Here is a 20,128-nt window from a genome sequence, read left to right as displayed (position 1 = left end):
CCAGTTCTAGAAGTATGGCTTTGATTTATGGATCAAAATTGCTCATTTATTATTTTATCTATACTGCTTTGGGCAATTTTGACAGTTAAAATTTAGTTTTATTGACCAATGCAGCCAGTTTAGCCACAAGGGGACTAATGCACACACAGCCTGCTGCACTCAAGAAGCTATGATTTGATTCCATGACCAAGTCAGACTCGGAATCGCAACCAACATAACAATAAGTTCCAAATCTCGATGCTCGAGGCATAATACTTACTCTAAAACACAATCAACCTTTAAAAGAAGGTGGGAAAGAATTTTGTGATAGGAGCCTCCATGCACTGTTTATTGTAGCTGGTATATTCCACCAATGCTTCTGTCAGCAATGGATGCAGAGCAGTACAGAGGAAACCTTTCTTTAATGATTGTGGACAACAGATAAAGCTGGAAGAAGGAAATGAAAATGCAAAAGAGTATCAAAGGTGTGCTCTAGTACTATGGCTTACCAGGGATCTGACTCTGAGAAAACTGTCTCGAACAGTGCCTTTTTTATTTTCCTACAGCAGATTTTATTCATATGTACGTCAATATTCATGTATTCATGTTGCAGTATGAAAGACTTACAAGTTTACTTAAAAAACTTACTGGAATGATTTTAAGCCAATGTTAATTTAGGCCTAACCTATTATAAAATTAGCATCTTCTGCAATCTCAATTTATTGCTCCATTGTGAAGCCCCTTGTGATACATAAACAAATCTCTGAAGAGAAACAAATCAATAAAGTGTCTAATTTGATTAACCATGTTTTTAAATTCATCAAGACAACTGTACAAAAATAAACCACTTACTTGTCAGTATTTTCCACGTCTTCTTTTCATCATCATAATACTGAACCAAATTGCTGGGTAGCCGGTCAGGTCCGGGAGGCAATCCTCCAACCAATAACAGCATTTTCTTATTGGAACGAATTCTTCACCCAAAACAAGAGGAAAGATGAACAACCACATTACTGAGGAGTATTTTTAGTGGCAACAAAATCATAACCATCAAAAGAATGTTCACTGCTTGCAGTTTTCTATTTCATTTTTTGTTTCTTTTCCCAATCATGTCTCAACAATTTTTTGAACCAAGCAGAAAAAATGATCAGAAAAGCTGCATATCTCTCTACTCATGGAATAATAAGCTTCCTTTATGCAATTTGTTAGAGGTTCATTCTAGAACGACCTTTTTCTTATATTATCCCTTTAAATCATCACTCTTTACAGCTGAATACACATGAAATGCTCTGGAGTTGTACTAAGGTTAAGCATTAAAGTTGCATGTCAAAAATCGTATTAGTCAAAATCATTATTATAAGCCATTCTACACTCAAAGAACCTTGAAAAAATTAAGGTTATGCAGAGAGTTTGTGAGCCAACTCTTTAATCACACACTGAACTTCAGATATATAGTTTAGTACAATTAGCAGCACTGGGCTAATGGTTATGGGTTAAATGCTACTTACAAGCACTTTTGTTTGTTTAATTTAGTCCAGACTCTTGCTTTCACTCTCCCCCCTGGCTTCCCCCTTTCTCTTTGCTCTCCCCCTGTGCACCACTGGCTATAGCAACACCAATTGGTAAAAATGAGACTGTGATGTTGTTGTGAGCCTCCCCAGAGTGGAGCCCTGCCAATGCTTGCCACTGATCCAGCGGCATGAACCTGCTCAACTGTGCAAAGTCACTCTAATTCCCTCCCTCTGTTTTTCTACCTTCTCCCCCAGGGGGCAACCACTGAAAGGAGTGACTACCCACCCATCAAGAGCTGGCAATTCGCTGCTATTAACCGTGACCGTGATTCCCAATCTGCCTGGCAGTTCTTAAGAACAGGACTGCAATGTCTCATATGCAGTAAAAGCGGTTATCTGCACCCTGGCCTCCAACGCTCCACCTGATGAATGTACGATTTCTTCCCAACATTAAGGGATTTAGCACAATTTTAAGTGAAAAGGGGAGGGGAGGCCCAGACCCCCAGATGAGCCCTGATGCTTTAATAGTCACTTCACATATAATTGAACTTTCATCAGTTGTACGAAGCTTGGGTGTGATAACACTGAAATAAAGGTCTACACTCAAAATGTTCCTGTCAAGTAGGAATGTGAGGTAGCCCGGAAAACATGCATCGATACGAATGAATGTGCAGGGCCACCGTGCATTCGGTGGAAAGCACCCCTGCCAAACCCCAACATCTTTCCAAGCACAACATCACTGTAGCACTCTGCAGCAAACACTCCCGGCTAGGAAAGGTACAGCATGCCATGAATGAAAAGCCACCACCACAACTGCAGACACTGGGCTCAGACCACCACCCAGGAGCTCCAGCCTCAGCAGTGCACTCTGGCAGCAGGTGCTTTGCTGCTGAGGCATGCCAGTGGCTCAGCTCCAACTGCAACCTAGAATGAGCGTTGGGGACCCACCAATTTGTATCAGGATTGCATCCTCTTTTGAGAAGACTGGGCAAAATGAACTAGATTGTGATGTAGACACACACTACCCAAAAGAAACCTCCTTCAGGAAGGGAGCATGCAGCTGAAGCCTTGATCCACATGACGCGTAGGAATGAAACCTTTCAAATGGCTATCCAAAAGACAGCTACAGACTGCAGATACATCTATCACAAGGATGGCCAGGGAATTATCTGGCAGATGGCCTTGTTTGTTTTTAAATAGATTTAGGGCTCAGGGAAGGTCCTGAATTGGCAGTGGAAGAGAGAAAACCCTCACTGCAAGGGCAGGAGCTACGCTGCAGGGGCAGTGACACTGTCCCACACTGTCCTGCTCCCCTGCTTCGCTCCTGACTTGGTGAGAACCCCTGCAGTCCTTCAGTGTTTCTGACAATCCAGGCTTTGACCTCTGCACTGAATCTGCCATGTAACATCAAATGATGACTGCTACCTGCCCGTGACACTGTATCTGTGTAGGATTGTCAGGAACTGTCTCATGATCACTGTCAGCACAGACTCCACTAAGTGAGACCAAGCTCTGGAGAAAGCTTTCATAAGCATTGCCAGCGTCTTGAAACGTTCAATCTCCCCAGTAAAGTTTTTAATGGGAGAACATTTGATAAAAACTATGCAACACAGGAGCATGATAAACTGTTTTTGGTATGAGTTAGGGATGACTGCACACGTAACAAGTGGCAGAGCAAACCAGAGCCATAAGTCAGTTATGCATGGTCATCCCTAACGATAGAGAATAAATTGTTTATTCCAACCCTCTTGTGTTGTATGTTATATCACAATCAACTCCCTGTGTATTGTAAAATTCAAAATGCCCTTGCAAGGTTTACTTGATGAAGGAGTTTATTTTGATTTTCATCTTTCATCTGTAAAACTCCCTTCTAACTCCAAAACACTGTGAAAAACCAATGAATGGCCAAGGCTCAATAGTTAAGGTGAAGAATGAAATGTCAGATACAACTCTGAGTTTCCAGACTTTGGCAGCTGCAACTATCCTTAACATTACTTTTTCAGCTAAACAATCTGAGAAGCTACTGTTTCTTAGGAAGGCACTGCACTGCTATATGGGAATGTTTAAAAAGTATTTTGTATTTTTACATGTTTGAAATCAGATGTAGCATGAACAGAAGCCCTTAATGAAAATTTAATGAGAACTTTGTAGCCAGCACAGTCTTTACCAAAAGCACAAGGAACTCTTGCAGGGGAAACGGAAAGATGAGCTCTTTTACTCAAAGTCTCTAATTCATCTGTATTGAGAGCTCTTCCAGTGAACCAAGCAAAGATAATACAGTGACTAAAGATATGCATGTGTGCTGGCTTTGGCTGGCGTAGAGTTAATTTTCTTCACAGTAGCTAGTATGGAGCTATGTTTTGGATTTGTGCTGGCAACATCTACTTACAGGGATGTTGCAGTTACTGCCCTGCAGCGCTGGCACAGTGCCAGGGCCTGTGCTGCCTCTCACCAGCCTGGGGGGTCACCAGGAGCTGGGAGGGGACACAGCCGGGACAGCTGACCCCAACTGGCCAGAGGGATGTCCCAGACCATACGGCGCCATGTTCAGCATCTAAAGCTGCGGGAAGAAGGAAACAGGCGGATGTTCAGAGGGATGGTGTTTGCCTTCCCAAGTAACCACTACAGGAGCCCAGCTTTCCTGGAGGTGGCTGAACACCCACCTGCCCATGGGAAGTGGTAAATCAATGCCTTGTTTCGCTTTGCTTGACTTTGTGGCTTTTGCTTTACTTATTAAACTGTCTTTAACTCATGAGTTTTCTCACTTTTACTTTTCTGATCCTCTCCCCCATCCCACCAAGGGGGAGTGAGTGAGTGGCTGTGTGGGGCTGAGCTGCTGGCTGGGGTTAAACCACAACAGCACATTTTAAACTGATGTGTTTTCTTGGAGTTAATTCTGTTTTTTAAGTTTTGGTGTGAAAGCTACACTTCAGGTTTTGAAAAAAATTTCTTTATTACATATTATTTTTGTTTCGTATTGCACTGAGCAGTGCTGTCAAAACCTTACAATACATTCTAAAATATGAAAGACATGGAAATGATCGCTGCTTATATGTAGAAAACTTTTCCAAACATTAATAAAATTAATTCAGTGAAATACTATGATGAAGGCAGGATTTAAAAATGTGTGTAATATATTAGCAAAATAAAGTTTCTCCTTTTCTTGCATTATTACTTTTGCTATTTGCATAACTCAAGATTGCCATGTGAAATGTTTTGCATTATACCTGAAACAGTCTCTTTTCATTGTCCTTATTTCACAGTGTAACACAGTTACATACTGTGGGGTTCATGGAGTCCTAGCAAGGCTATTATGATCACCTTGTGTTCAATTAACAGTAGTGGGTCCTGGTCAGGAAAGGCTAAAATAATGTTAACCATGACCAGGCAGGCTGATGTCATGGCAAAAAGCTGAGATAAACTTACCCATATCTTACCCCAAAAGCACTTCTTATACCAAGAGTTCACAGCTCTAGTTCTCACTGATGGACATACACGTGTTGTTATTCTGCACACACTTCGCAGTTTCTGTTCTGCAAAGATTTTGAAAAACTTAATTCACCTTAATTAAGTTCATGGGTACCCCATGTGGTGTGAAATTTATTTTGTCTACTTACAAGACTGGAAACCAAAGTCTATTTTAAAGCCAACATTTTCAAACTTGTATCATTTCCTTCAGGCACACAAACCCAGGAATTTGAGAGCTCTTCTAAGTGGCTTCAGATTTTCAGAGATGTTTAATGCCCATCAACATACCTAAATCCTACTCACTTCATAGGCAGCAGCAGATGTACATCAACTCTAAAACTCAGGTCACTAATCCATAGTCTAAACTAACCATGAATACACAGGGCAAAATGCTGAGCCCAAGAGTTTATCAACTCACAAGTAATCAGTAGAAAAGACAGTAACAGATCTCAATACTCCTGAAAATGACCCCCAACTTTGCTCTTTTGCAACCTTGATAGCCTCATGTTAATGGAAAACACACAAATGAGAAATATTCTTCTTGTACATTGTTCTTCTTTACTAGCATATCCACCAATCTTGCATTGATGGATTTTCCTTATCTGGGCAGTTAGTAGAAGTTCATTCTACCAAGGCTGGCAAGCAAGAAAACAAGTCCCAACAACAACAGGTTTGCTCCACACTCTTTCCATTTTTTAAACAATGCAATAAGGCTCCCCTTCTGCATTAGCAAATGCAAAGAAACATAAAGAATGCAATGATGAAGTGGCAATTCTGTGGTTCTTAATGCATTTGGTGTAGTGTTACACATCAGAAAGAAAACTACAGGTGAACATGGTAATCTATTAAAAAAAAAAAGACTATGCAACTATACTTTCCTCTTAACTCAGAGCTACAATAAAACCACAATTCTGGATTATTAATTCTCTTTTAATATAGGCTATCACCATAGGTTTGAGTATGGAGAGAGCCAGGTGGCTCGTCAGAGCAGGGATCTCACAGACATGGGATGCCTTGCTCCTGCTTGAGCGCTGACCTTAAACGCAACAGCGCCAAACTGAACTTCAGGCATTTGCTCACTGAACTCAGGCACGAACAAAGCCAGCCAGAAGACCAGCCCAGATCCAACAAGAGCAGATGAATGGGTGGTGAATTTCAATCACATCCACACCCCTCATTACATCAAAGGACTTGAGAAACTGGAGGCCAAACACACAGTGATACTGTCAAAACAAGTAGCAAGAATCTCAGAAAAAGAGGCCGTATTAACCTGCAGCAGAAACAAGAGGTTTAGATACCAACCTCAAGGTAACAGGCAACTGTCCCAATCAGCATTTTGGTAGCCAACCTTTTGTTAACAACTAAAGATGTAATTTAATCTTCAGAAACCAGGATGGTCCTTTGCAACCTTCTTCTTCTAAAAAGGTATCTGAAGGAGTGTTGTGTCCAACAAAAATGTAATGGAGATTTTAGTTGCAGTCTGCAAATCTGAACTGATGCTGCAGGCATCCATTTGCCTGTGACCGAGGACAGTGTTTTGCCATCACCAAACATTTGATGAGATCTTTGACAATTATCTTCCCTGCTCCTGGATAGGCATTTCAGTGCAACAAAAGTGTCATATGAAAACTGATTATTTCAATAGATTTTGGCTTACACAGTTGACTGCAAAGATAGCCATGATTAGCAACACGTTTAATAGAGAGAAATATAATTATCCAGGAGTTTAAACCATGAACTTGATGAAAGCTGTAAGATACAATGTGAAATTTATCTTGGACGGAGAATTTTTGTGAGGTTTTGTTATCAAATAAAATGAACTACTGAACATCATAATCTGCAGGTGAATAGGCATCCAGAGTATCTTCCTAACCCTACAGCACTGCCAGGAAAAGGACCTGAGGTCTCACAGCCACCCAATCAAGTCCTGCAGATCAGACTTCTGATGGACCTCTGACCCACCATAAATATCTTTCTCCTTATGGGCAAAGTACAGACCTAAAAGGATATCTTGATTTTGTCAAAACCTAAAGCATGCTATAGCCTCTTGCAAATTACAACCAAGAAATTATTTAGTTCTTAGGTTCAAAATACATTCCCAAATATGCTGAATGTATGAATGTTTCTTTATGAATGGACTTTGTGACTCTTCTAAGGTACCTATTGCCCAAGGCACACTTGAAACAACGTGAAAAAACTTTCTATTAATAATTTACCTGAAAACCAGTCTTATCCTTCACTTCAGTGCCATGAAGATTTTGGTTTTCATCTTTCCATTCTCAACGTGGGCATGCTTAGCAGAAGGCCCCGCGGACAAGTCTTCATTTAATAATTTACCTGAAAACCAGTCTTATCCTTCACTTCAGTGCCATGAAGATTTTGGTTTTCGTCTTTTCATTCTCAACGTGGGCATGCTTAGCAGAAGGCCCCGAGGACAGGTCTTCATTGCAGCAAGCTCACCGTAATGTTCAGTGAAGAGGTTCTGTGATGCCCAAGAGACACCTGCTCTCCTGCTCATTTAATGCATGCTGCTGACCACTGACAGACTGAAGTTTAGGAACATAAATACTAAGTTGGGAATGATTTGCTGAAGACATTGATTGTTGCCTTTGTCCTCTGAATCTACTAGATTTTTTTTTTTTTGTCCAAAGCATGTTTTTAAAATAAATACACAGAAAAAAAGGAGAGTCACTGTTTGCTCCAACAACAATCTTTCTTTTTGGTCTCTTATCTAAAATGCAGAAAGCTAAGGGTAAGTGAATCTTTGTCTGACAGGCCACACTCAACTGTTGCCAAGTTACCTGACGAAGTTTCCTTTATTTCTACAGTTGCCAGATAATTTTCCATCCCCTGTACTAAAATAACTTACAATCTATCTGGAGCTCTGGATATCCAATTTTTCTTTATGAATCTGATCCCAGTGCTGTTACTATTTTAGAATGGCCTCTAAGTAAATCTTGAAGACTTAGGGTATTTTTTTCAGTTGGAAGATTTTTAAAGTGAATGTCCCTTCCTTCTGGGATAACAATCTCAGAACTAATACATAGTTTAGGGGTGGGAAACTATCCTGAAGAGTGGCATCTACCATCAGCACTCCTTGGGGAGGAACACACAGGAATGTCCTTCTCACCTTTGTCTCCCTGTACTATCAGCTTATTCTTCATGTTGACAGGAGACTGGTGCAGTTCCCCAGAAAGATGCTCAGTAGCTTTCCCATGGAGTCCTGCCAAGGTTGCTGTATTTGTGCACAACACTGTTGCTCCTTATAGCTTGAGACAGGCTTTTAATAGATGTGTTGTCTATGTGAGATCATGAACAGTACTTCTATAGTGACAATATCTACACAAATAGATGATTTGAACATATCTTTAAATTCACTGAGATCTGAATGCTAAAGATATCCTTCCTAGCCCTACAGTGAGTATCTGAAGCATTTTAAGTGAGGAATTACTAGCAAAGCTTATATTGGTAAATGAAATCACAAAACCTCCTGTGTCATGAATCTTATTGACAAAACTATGCAAACAACTGATCTTCCATATTGTTGGAAGTTCTGAAAAACCTTAAAAGAATTTTTTTTTCCTCCTTAGTACTTTTAAAAATAGAACTACAGAAAATGTCAAAGCCAGATGCTTTTGCAATGTGCTTTCCCTTCCCCACTTTTTTTGTTTTGTTTTGTTTGGTTTAGGCAGAGATGGCAAGATGGAAATGTTTATAGAGTGCTTTGGGGTGGTCAAATCCTCATTTTTCTCCTAAGACATTTCAATCAACTCTTCTTTTGATTTTCAGACTGCGAAAAGTCAAGAAGGTCCTTTTTTTGTTTGATTCTATATCAGATGTCCATGGTGATAGGAGTTCTTTGCATCAGAGGCTGTGTTCACCCCAGCTGAGCCTCCTTTTCCCTAGGAAGCCGAGAAGAAGAAACAACAACTTGCTGCCGTCTTACCCAAGCTATGACTGGTTAACTTTTCCACAGCTTTTTTTTTTTTTTTTTTTTTCCTGAAAGGAGCAGCAGTCAGGGAAGGCAGTAAGAACCAACAGTGGCACCAACTTCTATTTACTTCCAGCTTCATCGCAAACAGTCTGCTTCCATTGAACTTGGCAGCTGATAATATTTGCTCAAAGTTTATTGTCTGCTTTCCAAGAATACAGCAAGAAGCATTGACTACTAAGTACTAGGGATGACAGTCTTTAAAGAATATTTCAAGGAGACAGCAAATATAAGAAATTATGCCAGGAAGTATCTACTAATGGGTTTCAACTTCCCATATTCCTTAATTTCTTCGGATGATCCTTTGGTAAAACTGTAATACCAGACAGGATCTGTTTCAAGAAAATCAGTAACAGAGATACTTGCAGAGCAGTGGAGTCCAACTCAAAACTTTCATTCAGGATTCCTATTAACTCCCCTGCTCAATCTTTTCAGGCCATGCTGTGCTAAGGATAATAAGAAACTTTGCTGTGATTTAGAAAACTGCTCTGATTTTTAAAACACAGGAGCTGTTTGAAAAGATAAAATGGTGTTTTTACAGATTACGAGGATTTTTTCCATAATGTGAGTTTAACAGAACCAAATCTTTTTTCCTGGCAAACTATTTCCTGTTGATGTTGTGTTCTACATTTGCTCTCCTTACTCCCTTGCCCTCAAGCCTCACTGTACTTTCTCCTCAAGTACGAATCCAAACAATTACACCATCACAGCTCTGTTCCACTCACTGCTCAGCAGTTACAGACTCAGAACCTCCACATTCTTCTGCTATAAGGAAAAAACCATAGTCACCCCAGGCCACAACACACCTTCAGAAACCTTCTCCTTTCTGTCTCCTCTCTCCACATGAAGGGGATGCACATCAGGCAAAGAGTGAACAGAAGAGCCTCAGACAGGGCATAGAGGTGGCCAAGACAGGTGTGTGCGATGCCCACCATGATCCTACAGCACTCCATTTGTAAGAGATACTCTTACGTATAAATCATACCAGGAGGACTTTGAGAGGGAAATTACTCATCTAAGAGGCTCTGCATGACCTGTGACCTAAGTTCTCCCTGGACAATCCTGGATTGTGTTGCTAAAGCATGCGCAAGAACAGCACAGGACCTCATGGGAGACACCTCCATTTTTGTAGGTACCTACAGGAGTTGTAAATGAGCTGTACAGACTGTTGCGGGTGGTGGAAAGGGGCATTTTTGCTGAAGTACAGCATTTGAGGATGAAGTTCCCATTTTCCCAGGCACTTTGTCCTCAGTTTGAGCGGCTTACTAAAACTATTTTTTTTTAAACTTTATTTTCCCTCTAGAACAACGTAGCTTGAAATCCAGTGAAAAATTTTCCCCCTTGGAAAAAGAGTTTGGACATGCAGATGCAGATATTTGGAGCTGCTTCAAGTGCTACAAGGGCCAGGGTGACAGAAAGCCAAGGAGCATCACAGACCAACCAGCTTCAGCAGCCTCTGGAGATCCAAGCTGAGAGGTCTGGAGCAGTCCACAGTGGTCTGCATGAGGTATGGAGCCTGGCGGAAGAGGCACTGAGGGGCCAGGAGCCATGGCAGCAGAGGATTCAAGAGAAGCGACAGGTAGAGGTGAAGCTCAGGTAGACTGGATCTGGGGAGGAGCCCTATCTGGCAGAGGGGCCTGGAAGCAAGGAGGAGCTTATGAGGCAGACTAGGTAAGGGAAAATGAGTAGTTTGGACATTCAAAAGGCTTTCAGGTGGGGACTTTGAGAAACAACTTCTGGAGCAAGAAGTGGCAGGAGACAGGGAAGGAGCTAGAGATATTGGAACTATGTGTTGCCTAAGGACATAAACCAGAAGCAGCTGCCAATTCACAAAGGAGACTACCCCAACTGGTACCTCTGACCAGGACACTGGCTGGCAAGGGAAGGGGAGATACCTGCACGTGACACTTGGCATCCTTTCTTCATCTATAGCTGTTGGAAAGACAGTTGCCCATAAGAAAGGCCATTAAATGCTCTTCATAAATTATGCTTCCCCTAATGAGTACTACAGCTGGGCCAAGTAATTGGCTATCACCTATGCCACCAGAGCTCTCAAGGATTTTACCAGCCAGGACACGTGCGTCTTTTAAGAAGGCTCCCAAGGACTGTGCTGACCCACAACAGTCCATTTAGGACAACCGTGCTGCCTCTGACCATAGCTTGAGCTCTAGGCCTTCCTCCCGCTTGGATACTTGACAACGCTCCACTCACACTTCAGCACTAGCCTGTCTCCAAAGGCAAATGAATGCACACAAGGCAAGTAAGGCAAGTAGGTGAGACTAACTAGGATTAAACTGACTACAGGTCTGTGGTTCAGCTCCCCCCAGTCTCTAATGTGTCAGTCTCCCTTCTGCAGCTCAGCTGAGAGAGTCCTGGCACAGGCACAATTTCCTGATATTAATTCAGGCATGTAAAACCTGATCCAAAGCCACTAAAATAAACCAGGGCTTCACAATCACTTCATCCACACCATAATGTAAATGTTAATAATCCACATACATTTTAAGGTATGTTTTTTATCCTGACGTTAATTTGGGGTCTGAAATACTTCTCACTTGCAATTAACCATGAGTATGAATATTAGTTAAAAATCCAGGTATTGGTGTCAGGATCACAAAGGCACAGGCAGTTGGCCATTACCAGAACACACAACAATGTATTTCAGTGAAAAACACACAATTTTTTTTACAACCACCAAACGTGTCCTACTGAGATCCTACAAAAATCTCAGTAGAAAAAGAAGTCAAATTGAACTACAGTCTGTGAGATTTGTAGACACACAGTGTATTCAAGAAGGAAATAATTTAATTGCCAAGGAATATAACCAGTTTCTTCAAATTTTTAATTTCCTCCATAGAAGTAAAACAGACTGGGTAGACATGCCTTCCACATAGATGTTAGCATCTCACTCTGTTCAGCACTTCATATTTTCCTTCTTCATCAACAGTTACCACCTCCCTACTGAGTGAAAACTGGACATACAATCTTCATAACTTCTCACTGTTTAATTTGCTGACACTTTCACTAATATTACCTAACGCCAAGCAGCCTGGATGACAACCTCTCTCTGCTGAAATTAAAACCAAAAACCTACATTAGATGCAGAAGGACCAGAATCTGCACTTCTAATCTCCCCAAGGTCTAGTATTCCAGGGAAAAAAAAAGTACAGAAAAACACCTGGGTCTGTACATGCTGGGACTTCACTGAACCCAGAAAACAGCATGGTCAGGCTTAGCCGTCTTACCTCTTTGTCTTTTTATTTTCCTCCTTTCTCTTTTACTCTGTAATTCTGTATTTCCTGCCTACAGCTTTTCCCATCTCAGGTCAGTTGGTTGATCCCCATCCATTTTTCCTCCCCCACATCTGAAATAGCTTTTCTAGAAACTTAAATATTCAGCTGTATTGACAACAGATGCTGTTTCCCTGTTTCTGCCAAGAATTAAGGATTTTTCTTTTGTTTCACTCCCTCTCCTTTTTTTATCTGTCAGGGTCTTTTTTTCCCCCCTCCCCTCACCTCCTTTGCTGTCTGGTATCCTATTTTTTTCACTCCTCTCTCTTTCAAACTGTTTTCTTCCCCCCTTTCCCTCATTTGTACTTTCTTGCTTCTGCTACTTAGGTCCTGTTTCTCCCCTGGGGCACCTCAATTCCTTTATTTTTCTGCATTTCCCCCTCTCTCCTAGCCTTACTTTCCTCACTCCCATCTGCCTTCAGGTACCTGATGCAGCTGCACAGACATCTAACTGCTGCTCTGCCTGCAAATCCTGGAAGGAGCTGACCAGCCCAAATGCCCATTGATGTCGAGAGGAGCTGCATGTGTCCTGCAGTAGAGGAGCAACTGCCAGGTGGTTAAGGGGCTGCCTCTTCCCACCCAGCCTGCTTTCCATGTCTGTCTGGAACTGAAGTCATTGTAAATAGTTACAGGCGAGTGAAACCATAAAATCATGGCAATGTTCTATAAAAAGGCAACAATATTTAGGTAAAACATTTAATAATAAGCCCCTTAATTTAAATATTTTTTCTACAATGCTCCATTCCCTGTCTACAGCTATACTGTGCATTAGCACAAGCAAAATTGAAGTTAAAAGCTCGGCATTTCATAGCAGTGATGTGTTTTTAACCATTTTCATTGTGGCAAGTAAACATGGAAGCAATAATAATTCTCACTAGCTCACTCATCTTTAAAAGTGAAATCCTTTCCAGCAACATGGTAATGCTCTAACCCAGAAGTTTTTAAAATTTGAAAACACATACTGTATTATATAAAATATATTACACAATAAAGCACAGAGACATTTTAATCAACACAATACTCCAGTGAAGTCCCAAGAGTCAAATAAATAACGCAAAGATGAACATTCCTCTAGCTAAATGTATTTTCTTTCGGGAACTACAGAAAACATGACACAGCACAGTTACCTGTGTCTCTCAGAGACACACAAACATCATTTAAGCCTAATGGTCAGGGTCACCATAGTGAGCCCAACCCTCTCCGTCCTGAAATCAACTGGGATTTTTCCTACTGATGTCAAAACTGGCTGTGCCTCAAGAGGCTTCAATAGCGGCTTGCGTGCTGAGGCCCTGCTATAGGTGAGATTCACAGCGTCAACAGAATTACTAACTTTGCTTAGAGCTGAGCACCTGATCAAATGCCCGATCAGAGCCAAAACACCCACCCCCTGTGGTAAAGTCCTAAACCTCACAGTGTACAGCAAGGTTCACAAGTCAGGAACGTCATTTCTCAACTTCTTAAACAATGATCGTTTAGTTGCTGTACTTTGAAAAATAATTTCACAAAATTGCATGAGGGCATTCAAGTGTTACCTTCTCTCAGGATATTTCACAAAAGAAAAAAAAACAACAACCACAAACAAAACCCTGCTCTCCCTGAAGGTAAACAGTATTTCTCACTGCAGCACAAAAGACAAGCGGGGTCCCTACTAGCCCCAGCACCACTTGCGCTGCAGGATCTCCATTTGTACCACAAACTTCATAAATAACTCTGCTCACAGCACACAGTCTGGCTCTTATGATCCCAAATCGTTTTCCTCCAGCCCTAACAATAGCAAAACCTTGTGTTTGCCAGAAAAGTGAGTACATGTGATGTACCACATAAAGAACAAGCTTAAAGAAACAACCAGAGCTACCTTTAGTTACATTTCAGAGGAGAACCACCACATTTCAAGCTTCCCATTATACTAATTTTCTTTAAGTAATCTAAGTAGTCCCAATTACAAAGTAGTGCAAAGTGGCAGTGCACATATGGACATGTACATACGTATGTGTACACTCTTTTTTAAAAAAGCAGCGTGTTACAAAAAACCAATCTTTTTTTAAAAAAATGCATAAAACTTATTGGAAAGTTCTAATTCTGAGTACAATTCTAATTTCAATACACAGTAAGCAGCTGGCTATGCCACTGTGCTGCCTGTATTTCCCACTTACCCATACTGTACTGCACAAGAGGAACAGTTAATCTCTTCCTAAGGACATACGAATCTTTTGTGAATGACCTTTCATTAAGTTTTAAATTCCAAGTTACCAAGATCACCATTGCTCACAGAAATGGTAATCGATTTTTAAAGTCCTTTTCTGTGTAATAATTTTTATGTATTTGCACACATATTTTACTATGACTTTCAAGATTTCCTTCTGCAAATTAGTAACTTAAGGAAACCTTTGCAGATTTTCTTCCTTAGAATAAAATTTTACTGAATGAATGTCAACCTGTTAAAATTGCAATTTTACAGAAATTACAACTAACAGGGAGGCCAAGTCTGGAGATCTCTATAGTCTTGGGTATGTTTCTTTTGTTTCTTCATTCATGCTTAAGGCGGCGTTTGTACACTTAGGCAGCCTGATGAAATCTTAAAAGTGATTAAGATTCAAAGGTGTGCCTTTGTGACCTTTATGAATTGCCAGGAATATTATCCAAGACCCCAAATGAAAATATACCAATTGCATTCTGTATCCCAGAGCATTTCAACATCTTCAGCATTTTAACACTTTGAGTAAGTTCTAATACCTGCTGACAAATAAGAGAAAACTAAATGGTTTTGCTCCATTTCACCACCACCAAAGAACCCAATCAAAGGAAGCCAGTTACAATGCTGTCATTAAACACATTTTAAAGTTGAGGTGATGGTACGTTTTCACCCACTGTGGTTAAGGGCGTCCAAAATACCACTCTCCACACAGACATGCGGACCTACTACAAATAAAAAATGTGGTGTTTGTGGCATTTGGAGTCCCCTGTAAGTCTTTAAGTAATCACAACTTAGAATCTAATCTAGGTCTAGTTGAAGTGTGATCCTTTTGTGTACACTCCCGCTTACAGGGAAAGCCAGCTCCCAGCACCAGGAGTATCAGATTCTTGCAGCATCCATGACACTTGTAAGCATTCAGTGGTCAGAACACCACTACATATCCTTCAAATGACATGGACCACTGAAGCTGGAAGGTATCTTCACTGAACCAAACCGGCTGGTATCTCAGCAATCCACAAGGACATGAGCCCTAGCATACCCCTGGCAGCGTGCAGAATCTCGACTGAGAAGGAGGTGGGTTTTGCATTTTTGAAAGTCAACAGTTTTGAATATTGAAATGTGAGGGGTCCGCACCAGCTACAACAGAGGCATCTCAAAAATACTTCACACTGCAAAATGCTGGTATGTGTTTTTTGCTGTAAGATTTTGGAGTTAGAATCAGACAACAAGGTGATAAGCACAACAAAACACTAACAGAGCGAGCTAGCCAGAGATAATAAAAGAAGGCACAGCATTCCCGAAGTTAAATCATTAGGGTACCCATTACATGAAGATATAAAGAATCCTCTGCATTAATGTTAACAGAGCATATTATCTAAAATATTTAATAATGTACCAGTTTTTCTTGCTGCCATTCAAGTAATTAATAATATCCACGTATTAGTTCTAAGAAGCTGAATAAATACAAAGTGTGCTTTGATTTCTGCGCTACTGTGCTACTGTACAATAATACCACTGGAAGATGGTATTATCTTCCCATTTTTGAATGAAATTAAGTATAAACATATGTTTTAAACGGAGAAAAATAAAACATCCCCTTCATTTTGGGTATATTTACTGCTCATTAAATTACATAGCATGCTTTCGGTTCCTAACACCAAACTCGTATTGTCAATCTTTGACATCATGATTCATTATCTCATTAAATAAAAATAACTGGCAGATCATAGATGTGAGGACGATGAAGTCCCAAGTTTCCATGGACAATGTGGACACCACTCCAACATCAGCAATACCGGGGTGTATGTGGGTAACGCAGTTATTTACGAAAATAATCGATTCGATTTAGGACTCCGAGTGTTACAGCTTAAAACGCCCCGAAGATGCAACACCTTGTTAAGGAGTAACATCGCGGGGGAAAAAATAAATAAATACGGCCTGTAGTAAATAATCACAACAGGTTCCGACGCGCGGGCTCCACTCGGGCGGCGGAGCCGCACATCCACGCGTCGCCCCCACGGACCCGGCGCGATGGCGGGGGCACCCGCGGCCGGCGCCAGCACCGGCGGGAGCCCAGCAGCGGGGCGGGCACGGCCTCCCCGGGCGGCCAGCCCAGGCACCCACGCCGCGGCCCGCACCCGCCCGCCCCGCCGGCCCCCGAGGAGGCCTCCCGCCCTCGGCCGCGGCCTCCGCCCCCGCCGCTGCCCTGCCAGGGTCCGGCCCCCGACGCCTGGCGCCGCGGGGCCGGCCCTGCCCGCGCCGACTCGCCGCGGGACTGCCTCCCCCCGCGCCGCTGGGCGGCCGGCCGGGCGCCCCCCGCCCTCCCCTGCTCCCGGCCGCAGCGGCCCCGCCGGGCCAAGGGGAGGGGACGAGAAGTTTGGTGGTGCTGGGGGCGGGCAGCTCGGCCCCGCCGCCGCCCTCCAGCCGCCGCCGCGGGCGGGCTCCCGTCGCCCGGCCCGGCCGCGGCCGCAGCCGCCGCGCCGCCCCCTGCCCGGCCGGAGGGCGCCCGGCCCGGCCCCCGCGGGATCGCTGCCCGTCGCCGCCTCGGCTCCGCGCCCTGCGGGGTCTCCCCCCCGCTCGACCTCCCGCGGGCAGCGGCCGCCGCCGAGGGGGCGTCTGAGGGAAGCCCCCCCCGCCCCCCGGCGCTCCCCTCACCTGCTGGCCAGGCTCTGCCGGCAGTGCTGCCTGAAGGGCATCAGGTGGTAGTTCATGGCGTCCAGCAGCAGCTTCTGGCAGACGGGGTCGGTGCGCATGAAATCCACCGACTGGACCCGCTCCACCAGCTCCGGCGCCGGGATGAGGGCGAAGCGGAGGCGCTTCATCAGGTCCGGGGCGTACTGCATGCGGGTCTCCCGGTCGTGCTCCAGCCACAGCACGGACATCTGGAAGAGCGCCAGCTCCGACTCGACGGGGGGGGGCAGCGAGTCGAGCAGGGCGCGCATCTCCTCGAAGTTGAGCAGCAGCACGTCCTCCACCAGGTACTTGTTGGCCAGCTTCTTGGTCTCCTCCAGGCCGTGTAGGGCGGCGATCTTGCACACCTGCTTGTAGTTCTGCACCGAGATCTGGTCGTTGAGGAACTGCACGCACAGCTTGGTGACCTGCGGGATGTGCAGGATCTTGCTGACCGACAGCACCTCCTCCACCGTGTCCAGCGACAGGGTCACGTTGGCCGTGTACAGGTACTCCAGCACCAGCCGCAGCCCGATGGATGAGCAGCCCTGCAGCACCAGGTTGTTGATGGCCCGCGGGCTGGCCAGCAGCTTGTCCTCCGGGGAGGAGGACGGGGTGCCAGGCTCCTCCTGCGGCTGCGGCGGCGGCGGCTCCTTCGGCGGGCCCCCCAGCCCGTCCTGGGCGCCGGGCCCCAGCCCCAGGGCGTGGGGGTGCCCGCCGCTCCCGCCGCCGCTGGAGAAGAGGGATCGGAAGTACTGGGAGCAGGAGGCCAGCACGGCCTTGTGGCAGTGGAACTGCTGGCCCTGGGCTGTCAGGGTCACGTCGCAGAAGAGCTGCTTCCTCCACAGCAGGTTGAGGCCGTGCAGCAGGTTGTCGCTGTGGCTGGGGTCGAAGGTGGAGGTCCTGTCCCCGGATCTGGACATGGCGAGCGGCCTCCGACACACCTGCCTTTTAAACCCTCCTCCAACCTGGGCAGAGGGGTGGGGAGGAGAGCGGGGTGGGGGGACACACGGGACGACACAACAATAAACACAGAGCTTTAGAGGCCCGGAGGGCGCATCCCGGCCGTGTGCGCACGGGTGGCGCGGGGGGGGGGGGGGGGGGGGGGGGAGCAGCCGCGCCGGGGGGGGTGGGGGGGGGAGCAGCCGGAGGACGGGCTCCCCTCCGGCCGCCGAGCCGCCCCCCCCGCCCCGGGCACGGCCGTGCTCGGTCGGAGAGGCCGCAACTTGGGCGGGATGGAGGAGATTTTTTATTTTTTTTTTTACTCTTCGCCCCCCCCCCCCGCCCCTTCTCCTCCCTCCTCGGTGCAAACCGGGCTGGTCTCCAGGGGAGGGAGGAACCCGGGGACGTTTCCAAAGCTGAGAGCTACCCGCCAAACAAACCCCCTACCACCCACCCACGCGATCAAACACACACCAGATAAGCCCCCCCCGCCCCGACTCCACGATGCCCAGAGAAACTACCAAGTGACTGAAAGTGCCGGGAGGGCGAGCCGCCCTGCCCGCCGCCCGCCCCCGGCCCTCTCCGGCCGCTTTGGCAACTCGGCGGCGCCAGGACCCGCTTCCTGCCCGGGGCGGGGGCCCGGCGTGCTCGGGGCGGGGGCCCGGCGCTGGCCGGCACCGAAGCTGAGCCCCTCTCCTCCGCCCAGCGCGGGGGGTTTGCGATACTTCGCACCCCGGAGGAGGAAGAGCTGGGGGGCGGGGGGGAAGCGGCAGCCCTGGGCCCGGCGAGCGGCCGGCCGCCCGCCCGCCCGCTGCTGTCCTGCCCAGCTCGCTTCTCCTCGCAGCCGGCGGCGCCGCTGCCGTAACTCCGGTAACTACGTGAAGTTCAAGTTGGGGGAGGCGGGAGGGGGCGGCGGGGAGCAGGGCCCTGCCCGGCCGCCCCTCGGTCCGGCTGGGCCCCGCCGCGCCCCCCGTGCCCAGCCCGGGGAGGGGGGCGGCCGGGCAGCCCCGAGCTGCGGCCGCACCTGCGGGGGCTGCGCAGCCACCGACCCGCGCTGGCCGCATCCCGCCCCGCGGAGCGCCGCCGCCGCTGTTCCTCCTCCTCCTCAGCGGGATCCCGCCGAGACCTGCTCCTGCCATTGCAGCGCGCTCGGTCGCTCCTCGCCAGCGCTGGGCTGCCTCTGCCTCCCTTCACCCCTGCCTCGCCCCATTTATCGGCACAGCGAGGGGCTCCCTCCAGCCGCTTCCCCTGCCCCGGCGCCGCTCAGCCCCGCTCCGCGCCCCGCCGCCGGCTACAGAAACCTCCCGGAGCCTCTCCCTTTAAGTGGACCCGGTCAATCCCCCCCTCCCCACCGCACACACACAGACACACACACACAGACACACACACACACACACACACACACAGACACACACACAGACACATACATACATGCACACACACATATATACACATACACCATACACACACACTCCTCCTCTTTCCCCCTCCCCTTCTTTCTTCCTCGTTTTGCCCATTTCTTGCAATCGGAGTTTATTCTGCAAACGCGTTCGTTACACAACTGCCCCCCCCCCTCCCCGCACACACAGACACCCCTTTCCTCTCCCCCAACAACAAACAAATCAGGAGACACAAGAAAATGCACAGAGACGGTTAGACACAAGGCCAGAAACTTACCTGCTCCACAACCAGCTGCCAAAGTAAAGGTTCACTTAAGCTCCCCCCCAAAAAAATCAATTGTCCTTCCTTTTTAAAGGTTTGCTCGCTCCTTCCAAAAAAAAAAAAAAAAAAAGGGGGGGGGGGAGAAAAGAAAGAAAAAAAAAAACCTTCTGGTTCCCAACTCGGAGCAGTCACTCTTTACAATTTATTTTGTCGTACATCATTTGATCACCATGAATTAGCAACAGCAAGAAAATGTACGAGAGAGAGAGAGAAGGAGAGAGAGAGAAAGAGAGAGAGAGAGCGCAGAGCTTTCTGCAAGAGAAGAAGAAGAAAAAATGTACGTGTGACAAATTATGCTACCAAGAAACAACACATCATTATCCTTGGGCCTGGGGCTCAGTGAGTCGTAACGAGAGTAATA

The 20,128-nt window shown here is 46.0% G+C and overlaps 1 protein-coding gene across 1 annotated transcript in view; it reads right to left on the bottom strand.

Moving 5' to 3' along the window:
* The window catches only part of KLHL14 (kelch like family member 14), a 65,236-nt gene extending 45,454 nt beyond the window's left edge, over positions 1–19,782 (bottom strand). The window contains exons 1-3 of the mRNA XM_005241403.3: positions 19,723–19,782; positions 17,089–18,071; positions 832–953 (exon numbers count right to left, since the gene is read on the bottom strand). Of these exons, the coding sequence (XP_005241460.2) occupies positions 832–953; positions 17,089–18,026 (1,060 nt within the window). The 5' untranslated portion in view covers positions 18,027–18,071; positions 19,723–19,782. The remainder of the gene's footprint in view (positions 1–831; positions 954–17,088; positions 18,072–19,722) is intronic.
* Positions 19,783–20,128: the final 346 nt, after the last annotated feature.

The sequence above is a fragment of the Falco peregrinus genome, chromosome 3 (genome assembly GCF_023634155.1).
Source record: "Falco peregrinus isolate bFalPer1 chromosome 3, bFalPer1.pri, whole genome shotgun sequence".
In the NCBI taxonomy this organism is placed as follows: Eukaryota; Metazoa; Chordata; class Aves; order Falconiformes; family Falconidae; genus Falco; species Falco peregrinus.
The sequence above is the reverse complement of the archived record's forward strand: the minus strand, read 5'-3'. Positions and strand labels throughout refer to the sequence as shown.